General features: G+C 52.3%; 5 protein-coding genes across 5 annotated transcripts; 2 read left to right on the top strand and 3 right to left on the bottom strand.

Moving 5' to 3' along the window:
• Positions 1-473: 473 nt before the first annotated feature.
• On the bottom strand, positions 474-3,122 carry CC1G_08670 (pre-mRNA-splicing factor CLF1; the record flags this gene model as incomplete). Its single annotated transcript, XM_001837605.2, has 11 exons — positions 474-544; positions 667-802; positions 906-1,052; positions 1,228-1,259; positions 1,314-1,596; positions 1,650-2,030; positions 2,093-2,659; positions 2,732-2,762; positions 2,818-2,948; positions 3,022-3,046; positions 3,100-3,122. The coding sequence occupies 11 exons, from the start codon at positions 3,120-3,122 to the stop codon at positions 474-476; spliced, it is 1,827 nt and encodes a 608-aa protein (XP_001837657.2).
• Positions 3,123-4,621: 1,499 nt separating this feature from the next.
• CC1G_15526 (hypothetical protein) lies at positions 4,622-5,014 on the top strand (the record flags this gene model as incomplete). Its single annotated transcript, XM_002910939.1, has 1 exon — positions 4,622-5,014. The coding sequence occupies one exon, from the start codon at positions 4,622-4,624 to the stop codon at positions 5,012-5,014; it is 393 nt and encodes a 130-aa protein (XP_002910985.1).
• Positions 5,015-5,127: 113 nt separating this feature from the next.
• CC1G_08671 (hypothetical protein) lies at positions 5,128-5,970 on the top strand (the record flags this gene model as incomplete). The annotated part of the gene is made up of 4 exons (XM_001837606.2): positions 5,128-5,222; positions 5,271-5,365; positions 5,419-5,553; positions 5,606-5,970. 4 exons carry the CDS (start codon positions 5,128-5,130, stop codon positions 5,968-5,970), a joined length of 690 nt encoding a protein of 229 aa, XP_001837658.2.
• Positions 5,971-6,317: 347 nt separating this feature from the next.
• On the bottom strand, positions 6,318-7,247 carry CC1G_08672 (hypothetical protein; the record flags this gene model as incomplete). Its single annotated transcript, XM_001837607.1, has 3 exons — positions 6,318-6,413; positions 6,472-6,602; positions 6,677-7,247. The coding sequence occupies 3 exons, from the start codon at positions 7,245-7,247 to the stop codon at positions 6,318-6,320; spliced, it is 798 nt and encodes a 265-aa protein (XP_001837659.1).
• A 713-nt stretch (positions 7,248-7,960) lies between these two features.
• On the bottom strand, positions 7,961-10,944 carry CC1G_15527 (hypothetical protein; the record flags this gene model as incomplete). Its single annotated transcript, XM_002910940.1, has 5 exons — positions 7,961-8,088; positions 8,143-8,507; positions 8,562-8,748; positions 8,810-10,243; positions 10,515-10,944. The coding sequence occupies 5 exons, from the start codon at positions 10,942-10,944 to the stop codon at positions 7,961-7,963; spliced, it is 2,544 nt and encodes an 847-aa protein (XP_002910986.1).
• Between the last annotated feature and the right edge of the window lie 30 nt (positions 10,945-10,974).

Consider the following 10,974-nt stretch of genomic DNA (forward strand, 5'->3'; position numbering starts at 1 on the left):
TGTCTTGTACGTTTTCGTCTAGGTTATCGTAGATGGAGGTGCCGTTGGGAACGTCGCGTTAAATACAAGGTCAAGAAGACAGGGCGCTAGACGATATTCAAGATGAACGAAACAAACGAAGCGCGCCTGCCTTGATTACCTCGACGTGGGAATTATCGGCCAGTCATTTCAAGGTCCGCTACTGTGGGCGCTTCTCAAGACCAACCAGTCGCCCAGATGGCCTGTAACCACCGATAGATGTCAAATCACACACAGATGGTGGATTCCGCTCAACTTTACGGTCTAGCCCCTTCCAATAGTCTGGCTCCCAACATGCTGAGCTGCAACAACTCTACGCTTTCCGTTATACTAGTTGAAAAGCTGAAGACGAGTGTATTGAACCAATGTGTCGAGGCTACGGTATATGTGTATCTCAGCAGGAAAACAGGGCGTCAAATACACTCCCGTACTAGCCTGAGGTATGCTCTGTTCCGTCATCCATCTGCACGGACACAGAGTCCACAATCGACGTCTGTTCCTGTGACTCTTTCCAAGCCCGGGCCATCTGCAGAAATTTAAAAGACGCGGGGTTTCTCTCCCGCTCATCGTCAGGAAATACGAGGTCAGGCAATAAAATAATCCAAGTCAAACCACAACTCAAACCGGAATATAAGCACTGGGACATACCGTAGGTCACAACCCCCGCATCATCGACCACCCGACGTGCGCCAGCCGTGGGCTTCATCAGCCTAACCTTCTTCAAATCCTCCACCGTTCCATGGGTACCTTCAAACAATTCCCAGACCTCCAACAACGTGGCGCGCTAGAAGAACGACCGAGCCGCGTTAAAACAAGTCACCTAAACACATGAGAACCCAAAACTACACACCTCTTTCTTCAACCCCCGACTCTTCAAATCCTCATACCCTCTCTGGAAAACCTGCCGCGCAAGACCCGGGTTCCCATGACGCACTTCCCTCCCTCTCCTCTCCATCATCCATCTCCACAATGACCGTAATATCCTGCGCCTCTAAAAGGGCATACGACACCCAAACCTTGACATGCGGACTCAACTTGACAAGGCGCTCATTCAACACTCGCGCGCCATCCCTCCCTCCCCGTCAAATCTCAAAATCGATATACGATTTCCACAAAACTTCCGGCATATGCAGATTTTGCGACACCCCAAGTTCATAGACACCTCGAGCACGCGCTTCGTCCCCGAGCTCCACTTCCAATTCAGCGTACCTGACCCAGGCGGTCGAATCGGTGGGGTCGTACTGCGGTATCGGTAAGAACTCGTGTCCGGTGCTGATTAACAATACTCGACTCACCTCCAAGTACTTTTCGTAAAGCGTACGCGCACGATCGAACTCCCGAAGCTAAACGACAAACAAACATTACCCATACCTCAATTTCCAGATCGATATAACCCCTGAACAACGAAGGCTTCGGACAAAGTCCAATTCCCGTACCAAGAATCTTGCGCGCCGAACCCAACTCAAGCATCCTAACCTCAAACTTGGCAAAACTTAACCAAAGTTTCGTAAAGGTGAACTTTTGGTGGGGAACCACAGAGATAGCCGTCTTGTAAACTTCCCGAGCTCGTTCATAGTCCTACAAATCATGATGAGATTATATTCCACAAAAATTTGACAAGCGCAACTCACCTTCCGTTCCACCTCCTCAAACAAGGCATACCGGAGCCACAAATATATATACCTCCGCCAATGTCGTTTCTCATCTCCCGGAGGAACTAGGGCAATGGCACGCTCATAGACCTCTTCTACTCTTCGACCCTGCTCATCCCGTTCACCCGCCGAAAATCCTTCTTCTCGCAGTGACTGCCAAACTCCCTCCTCCAAATTCACATAATCGAACCAGACATCGTAATTCCTACCATCACGCTGCACCTCTTCCTCGTTCTGAATGCGGCGTTTAGCGATGACAGATGCTTCCAAATCAGTAGTGGAACCGTGCTGCTTTTCAAACTTGGTGTAGGCATCGTACAACGCAGCACATTTAGAGCGAGGTATCCGGTCCAGAGCAAACTAGAAGAAACAGGTAGTGTGGTCAGTCAGCGTACACACCAATTCAAGCAGCAGTGCCTCACCTTGTACACGACCCTCGCCCTCTCATATTCCTTAAGCCTAGTCTCCATCTTCGCAAAAGCAGCATACAAACCCTGTGCCCTCTCAACATCCTCAGGCTCCTCACCATAAAACTCCACCGCAGTCCTAAACACCTCCCTCGCTTTCTCAGCACACCCTCTCTCCTCCTCAAACCTGGCCCACCTAATCCAAGTCTTCACCTCCGGGCTAACAGCAACCACCCTCTCATACAGCGCACTAACCCTCTCCATCTCCTGATAGCGCTCCTCAAATCTAATATACGCCATCCATGCCTTCTCATCCGGCTCCCACTTCACCCACCTCTCAAAAACCTGCCGTGCTCCACTGACATTACCCAACAGCTCCTCCAGGTACACATACTTGTACCACAACTGATCAACACGGGGCAAAAGAGTCACAGCACGATCAAACAAATTCCTGGCATGCTGAACGTTGCGGTTCTTCAGCTCCTTCTCCGTGTACGACAGCCAAATCTGGATCGAGCTTGGGTCCACATCCAAAGCCCTCTCAAACACAGAACGAGATCGTGCAAACTCGTTTTGGGAGGCCTGTGCAAGCGGGGGGATGGAAATATGTAATCAGAAATGCAGAAAACCTCAAAGCTAATGATTTCGACTCACCTCCCAATTGGCATATTGTAACCATTCCTTTCTACAAGCGAGAAGATTCAGCCCGGTATTCTGAAAGAGTTGAGGACAGCACTTACACACTACCTCTATTACGCCTGACCCGTTCCTCAAACTCTTCACGTTTCCGACCACGGTACTCATCGAGCTCTTCAAAGTTTTCCACCCGCTGCTTCGGAGCCCGAAACGCCGTTTCTTGCCTCTCTTGCGCCTAAGAGCAAAATTAGCATCGATCCACTGTTCCAAGAAAACCCTCTCAGAAGCTGCTCCGCCGTAATCTGGACGGCAGCAGGCGCCCGGTTCTTGATTCTAAAATGGAGATTAAGCCGCTTCACCTGGATACGATGTCGCACGCTACTTACCTGGGAGCACGACCGTCCTGCATCGTCGCTGCGAGATGGAGGAGAGCTAGTATCTGTGGGTACACTTCAAGTCAGTCCGCATACATTCCCCACCATCACGTGGGAACGATCGACGGTTCCGAGTAGAAATTCGGAATAAAAAAGGGGTCGCGTTTCCGCGAAACTAGGCTCGTTAACTTCTCTATGTGCCTGCAACTGAAATTTAGCAGGGAATCGCCGGCCGGCAGGACCTGTCATCCTAACATTAGGTCGCAGTATACGACGGCGGAATTAGTGTACCAAGGAAGAAATTTCATTGGCAGGTTGGCAGCCTGCAGACAGGCATTGGTTCTGAATCTCAGAGCCAAAGACTTGGGCGGTGAACGTTGGGGGTAAGCTGTCGAAACCCGAAGGGGCTATTGGTGACCACTTACACCCGATACATAGGGCCTGCGCCTACTATTTGTTTTCGTCCATCAGGTTAGTAACTACAACTCTGTACTGACCCTTACTAAAGCAAGTTCAACTAATAGTCAGGCCCTGTGGAAGCAGGGATTCGGGCCAAGGTGGTATCAGTTGAACGTCGGATGTTCGGACAGATCAAGCGAATTGATGTTCGGTGCGTTCAAATCACGGATGCGTGTGCCCCGGTCCTTCGCACACAGAGAGAGGCCGACTTGTCGAAAAGGCAGGGACTGTACGACCCAACGACGCGTACGGCCCTCTCGTCTGGGGATGTCCAAATGTCGATCCTTCGTCTAACACCGGTGTTCTGAAGCTTGGACCGATAGCTTAATGCCTTTTGTCTCAGGCAGCCTCTGGCTCACGGATTCTCCGAACACATCGAGCGCTCGAGGACCCTTTCAAGCAGAGTGAGGCACGTCATGGTCAACGACGCGTGGCACCAGGAGCGATGACATCAGCGCGTCTCAGAGAAACAAGGCGCATCATCCGTCGTCATCAAGTTGCACCAGACCCGAGTACAACCACTCCTCGCCAGTTCAATATTCAATCCGCTCACAGCCAGCGCTTCCCTTCATACAAAACCCCCAAAGCTTTCGAATCAAAAGGAATTTTCATTGATTGGTTGAGTGACTGGAATCATATCGCCCATAACACCTAGGTTTCATGACAAAAAAAGAGACACAAAATCGTTGGTTGTTTCGGTGCCAGGTCGATTGATTTACTCTGTTAAAAGAGACACGCATCAGTCCTGCACCTCCAACAACATCAGACTAGACGAATACGCACTGGATCGAGCCCTCATCTTTCGGCGTTTGCGTCTGAGACGGCGAGACCTCTTCTTCTTCCACTTCTCTCTCATTCTGGAACAACGATGAATACTATAAAATGAACGAGGAATTGAATAGACATACTTGTTATCGTCTGGGAGAGAACTTGTGAGAGAAAGAGGCCCTATCGCGTGTGGTGCCCAGAAGCAGCAGCGAGAGTAGCTATACAGTTCTTACCAATCATGTCTCACGCTCCAACCCTCCTCGGTCTTGGCATCCTATTCCGGGCGACACCTTGAGCGCTTAAATCCATGTCCAAGAAGAAAGCAGTGCCAGCATCTCTCCATGCTGAACTCTCAGAATACACAGCTCTCCTCCGCGCACTCAAAACTCGCGACTTGCTTGACCTCACAACTCAATTAACAACTCCAGAAATAACACGCAGAGCTGAATGGGACCCTTCATTTCCTCCACCTTCCTCGTCTCCAGCACCATCACCACCAGTAGCAGGCCCATCCAGACAGAAACGGGACCAATGGACACGATGGCCTCTCCCCGTCAAGGACGTCTACATCCCACAATGGTCTCTCGACGATGAAATCGCAGTCATCGCACGCAAATGCATAAAGAACCAACTCGACTCTCTCGACATCGATCGAGTCCAACCCGCGACTCTGTACTCTGACCTCGACACCACGACCTAGCAGACAGCTGGGAGCTCCCACCCCACATCCCACCTCTCACCCAATCAGTCCACCAATTCCTAACTACAACACTCAACCTCATCGCCCTCCAAACGCCCCCACGCGTCCCGAGCATGATGAACAGGATAGACGTCATCTCATGGCCTCACGTTCTCAATTCCCTTGGTCCAGCCTTGGACACGAAGGGAAAAGGGATGTTCGCACCCGAGTACGCATCTCCCCTTTCCACCGTATTCCTCAACTAACACTCGAACAGCTTGATCCAAAGAGCTGCTCGGCGCCTCGAGGAGATATACGGTCCTCCAGACTTCAACGACGGTCCTAACCTCAAAAAACCCACTACCATCAAGAGTGCGTTCTTTCTACTTTACTCCTAGTTCCATTTTAATTCTTGGTTCCGATAGCGAATCCCCACTTCAAATCCCTCCTCCCTCCCAAGCTCTCCCTCTCCAAAATGCTCCGCAACGCACAAAAGGACCTCTTCCACGTCCGACCCTTGACACCGGGTATGATCCAACGCATAGAGGACAAAGAACGACGTACGGATCTCTCTCGGTATCCTTCTTACCACGACTAACCACGAACGCCCAGGCCTCAACAAGGCAAAACGCAAACGCAAACAAAGCCGAAAACTAATCGAAGGAACAGACTCGGAATCCGACTACGCTCCTCCCTCCAAAAAACGTAAAAAGTCAGCGTCCGACACTGGGTCTAGGAGAGCTACTTCCTCGATTGCGTCGAGGAAAGCCACGTCGTCTGCTGGGCCACGGATAAGCACATTGTCCACCGAGTCTAAGAAATCCAGCTCTTCCACTCGTTCCGTGACATCGTCTACTGGCTCTAACGAAGGCGCACCGTCCACCCCCGGAGCACCATCGAAAGGAAAAGGCAAAGCAACAGAAGACGAACCAGCCGGTCCACGAACCCGTCGACAATCGACACGAAATAAACCCTGACCTCGACCGAACCCTTCTTATCTCACCTACTCTGCGCATCTGGTTACCAGCACGCACCACACTACCCGCATTTTCGTCATCTTTCACTCACATCGCAAAACGCATTGTACATTCATCTCATTCTTGTTTTCTTGCAATCCTCACCGCACTTGCACTGACATCTTCTAACGCATCTAATTCACTTGTACATCCATTTCACTGCAACCCATTTCACCACACTTATTTCATTGCATCATTTATCTAACTCGCATTTTCACCGCACATAACCATCCATGTATCATAGCACCACGAACACAATTCACCATTCACCTGCCACGCCGTCCTACATTCCAACAGCACCCAATGGCTCAAGGATTACTCTGCACCCACCCAGCCCCACCAACCCTCCTACAACTCTGCACCAACCGTTCCCTCAACCCATCCGTCAACATCATAAGACCGTCCTGCGACAACAAAATGACGTTAGCACCAGCATGACAGTAAGTAGGACAAGGCACGCACCTTGGTCCAAAACCTATACGAAGGCATAGGCTGGTACGTATCCGCCTTCACAACTCCATCCTCAACAAGGACAGTCCCAATAATATCATCCGGGTCTCCAATCCTGCCCAGAGGCGGTGGGTTACGCTGGTCTGTCGGTCATAGCATGGCACAGTGGCCCGTCAGAAAAATACAAGTTATATACAAAACCAAAAAATAGACATACCATGCACATGCATCCACCCACTCCCAACCTGCTTCGCAGCACCAACCCAAACATCATCAACACCATCCCTAAGCGCAGCATAAACCGTCTCATGAAGGAGCGACCTAAACACCGGGTTCTCTCTAAACTCCCTCCAGATCTCGCCTTCTTTCTTCCCACCTCCAGCAGGGGAAGCCGCTAGCTCACCAACACCACCAACACCAACCCAGCCAACAACAACACCATCAACCTCCCTCACAACACCAGGCTCATCCAAAAAACTAACAGCGTACACACCCTCCGTAGCCGAAAACGGCGTAGGCGGGACCTGCAGGTGGTAGTACACATCCGGACGCGTGGGTGAAGTGAACAATCTAGGGAGACCAGCAAGGTCTAACGCGTTAGAGGAGTGGTTAGACGACGCGTTGTTGAAGGAGGAGCTCGAGGAAGAAGAAGGGGAATCGGAAGAGGTAGTCGAAAAACCAGAAGCCGAGGATGAAGCGGCGTCAAGTTCAGCTTCAACCTTGCGAGCCGTGTTGGACGGGTACTCCTTCGTCGCCGAAGCAAACTTTCTTGTCGTCGTCGAGAACATCCGACCATGTCCATGTCCATGTCTGCATCTCAGGCTCGTCAAAGCCGTCGCCCTAGCGCCCGCAACCACACCCGACCCAACTCTCCTCCCTACCACCATCCGAAGACTACCAAACGCGTTCAAAGCCATAATCCTTCGTCCCAGTGCAGTATTCAAAGTCTTCCCAAAGTCGCAGCTAGTCGGCGCGGTCGTGGTTCAGCACAAGTCGATGGCGCGAAACCGAAAACCAAAACCCGCATTTGCATCCGTGTCAGCCACTGTCATCATCCATCAAACTAGCCCCTATCTTCTCGTCCTCCTCACTCTCTTTTAAGACTCTTTGAACTTCTTTCTCGGTCGTGATACATGAGAGCAAACAGAATAAATTCAAATATAACAGCACAAAATTCGTAATTTTACACAGACATACAAACGAGATCTAGAGCAAGCATATAAAATCGAGAGCATATACGAGGTAAGAGTCAACACCATAGGTATGTAAACAGTTCGTCAAAAAACGCAACAAAAAACAAAGAAAAGTCAAGGAACGTGGGTCGTTAGTACTGGTCGTAAAAGTATCGTAATGCAAAAAGTGTGGGTATGAGCTAGTAGGGTACTTTAGTTGCAAAATGAGGTCGTCAAGGTATACCGTAATGTTAAAAGATGTTGTACAAGAGAAAGATGAATGAAAGGCACCAATAATTTTCTCGCAAAAACCGGACATACTTCAACGCCTACATCCTCGCATACATCGAATCACCACCATCCGAAGACTTGGGGCCAAACAACCCTGGACTTCCACGCGCAGGAACTTGAAGCGTAGCCTCCACACTCGCAGGTGACGGTTGCATCGTCGGATCCGCTACACAAACATCAGCTTCCATCCAACCACCTCTAACCAAAAGGGAATACTCACGCATCCAAGGAGCAGCCCAGCTGCTAACCTGAGCTCGAGGACTAACAGCCATAACAGGTCGTCGCGGCAATCCACTCGCACCAGTAGGATGATGACCCACATGCTCCTCCATTCCATGCATCTGTTGCTGTTGCTGCATAGCGGCCGCCTTCTCCTTCTTTTTCTTCTTCTTCACGGGCCTCCAACCAGGTCGAGCAGCGGGCGGAGCTTCAGGAGGTGGCTCAGGAACGTCAGGTGCTGGTGGCGGAGGTCCATCTCCGGGTCCTCCTCCTCCAGGCCCTGTGCCAGCAGGTGGTGTCCAGTTGGGATCGAACTCGCCGCCAGGGCCGTACTTGGATCGCATGGTCAAGAGGAATCCAATTTCGCTGAAAAAGCAGAGTCAACATCATTCAGGCATTGCTGTGAGAAAAAGGACATACTGTTGCAACGCCCGCCTGTCTTCTCTTAACTTTCCAACCTCGCCGAGCAACATGCGAACTTCGGTAGCCAACGCCTTGGAGAACTCGTTCAAGTATCCTTCGACGTTGTACGGAACTTGTTCTTGAGCAGTCGACTTGACAGCATTGATCGTCTCTTCCTGGTGACGAGCACAATCCGCGCGCCAACCTATAGCACAACACCCCATTAGCCACTGCCCTCATTAGCCAAGGAAAAGCAAACCACTCACTCTCAGAGAACATCTCCAAAGCCTGCCTCTGCTCGTCAGTCTGCCGCCTCAACTCGGCGATAACACCCTCCAAATCAGTTCGCGTAGCAGTCTGCGCCACAAACTGGTCAACTCTGTCCCTATCAGCCACGACCTCCTCAGTCAACTTCTGCACCATATCCCTCAACTCAACCATCTCCACGTCCTTCGCCTGCCTCCTCGCCAGCTTGTCCTGATACCTCTGCTCCATCAACTCCCTCTTCTGCTCAATCAAATCCCTCTGCTCCTGCACCAAATGAGTGATATCACCCAACTGCTGCTGGAATGCCTCATCCCTCTCCATCCTCTCAGCCTTCTCCCTCTCACGATTGGCAGCGTCCTCCGTAGCCTTGAACTCTCGCTCGTTCGCCAACTCTTCCTTCACCTTGGCCAACTCCTCTTCAAGCGCTCGGATTCGGTTGTCTCGCTCTTCAAGAAGCCTGTCCCTCTCGACTTGAGCATCAGCGATAAGCTTCTCGCGTGCTGCTGCTTCCTCCGCTCGCTCCCTAGCAAACTCTTCGCGTTCGAGTTGGATAGTCTCGAGGATGTCAGCGATGTGTTTCGAGCTTGCCGCGAGGCTGATCTGCTCCACATCACGGGTACTCTCGGCACCTTCCTCCGGGGGTGGTGGCTGTTCACCTTCAGTGGGCAATCCGTGGATGGTGACAGGCCTCGAGGACCTGCTGGATGCAGAAGGCGTAGGCGATTTCGGTGGTGTAGGCGACCCTCCATCTCCACCAGCAACAGCCGTGGCAGGTGCCTTGGGACTGGCGGCGACAGGAGGTGCAGGAAGCGTAGCCAACCTCTGATCAATCTCACGCCAGATACCCTCCGCACGCGCACGAGCCTCCTCGTTCCTCCTCTCCTCGTGCTCCAAGAAGATACGATCACGATCCTCTTCGTGTTGACGGAACTCGAGTTCTCGACGGTCTTCGGCTTCTTGGGCAGCCAGAGCGGCGTCGTGGAGGCGGAGAGCGACTTCGTTGAGCTGTTCGAGTCGTTCCCGTTCGTCGTCGGCACGGCCCAAATTGAAGGGGGTGGCAGTTTCGCGTCTGTCCACAGGAGTAGCGGCTCGTGGAATAGGCGCAACGGGAGGCGGCATGGGCAGAGCTGGAGATGTGGGAGCGGCGATGGGAGCCTCAGCCGGGGTGACAGGGCGAGTGCCGACTGGAGGGCGAACAGGGAGAGCAGCCTCAGAGGGCGCAGCAGTGGGAGGGTAATGAGTGGAGACGGCGGAAGGAGTGCGTGAACGGTCTTCGTAAGTGGTGGCGGGTCGGGAAGGTGGGGGAGAGGCCCGTTCACTCCGAGGGACTTGGATGACAATGGGGGACCGTCGTCCTTCATCGGCAGGTCGAGCACGATCGTAGGCAGAGGTGGGACGGTCATAGGCAGAGGTAGGACGCTCGTAGACAGAGGCTGGAGGTGAGTATCCTGACACCAAGGGTGAGCATTACATTCTAAAGCACAAGTGAAATTTCACTTACTACCCTCCTCCGTTCTCTCATCGGATACTCGTGAGCGCTGGTCTTCAGGAAGAGTTACAATGGTAGGCTGACGAGGCGCAGGAGTTCTTGAACGCGGGCGAGCATGAGAAGGAACAGTGACATGAACTTCCAATGGTCTACTCTCCGATCTCTCTGGTGATCGGGGAAGACGGATAGGCTCCGCAGGCCGAGGCGTAGCATACTCTCTGACGGATCTGATGGGACTTCCTCTTCGGCTGTGAGGCAAAGGCGTGGGTGACTGCCGTCGGATAGTCGGACGCTCAGTAGAAACAGAGCGCGACCGTGATACCCTGTATCGACGCTCTCCTCTCCTTGGAGAACCACCTCTCGACGAGTAGTACCGGCTTGGGGAACCACCGCGAGAGGAGTAGTACCGACTCGGGGAGCCGCCGCGAGAGGAGCGGTGTCGATATCGAGGTGAGTCGTAGCCTGATGAAAAGGAGCGTCTACGGTCACGAGAACGTCGACGGTAACGTCCGCGATCCACTTCGCTGTCGAAAGAAGATGAGCGACGGCCAGAAGATGGGTAGTGGACCCGAGAAGGGCTTCGGCGATATCTCCGTGGGGGAGAGCGGTAGGCAGACCTCCTCCTGGGTGAGTCGTACCTATCATAATACCGCCGAGGAGAATAATACCTTCGAT

The sequence above is a fragment of the Coprinopsis cinerea genome, assembly GCF_000182895.1.
Source record: "Coprinopsis cinerea okayama7#130 chromosome 6 map unlocalized cont3.6, whole genome shotgun sequence".
In the NCBI taxonomy this organism is placed as follows: Eukaryota; Fungi; Basidiomycota; class Agaricomycetes; order Agaricales; family Psathyrellaceae; genus Coprinopsis; species Coprinopsis cinerea.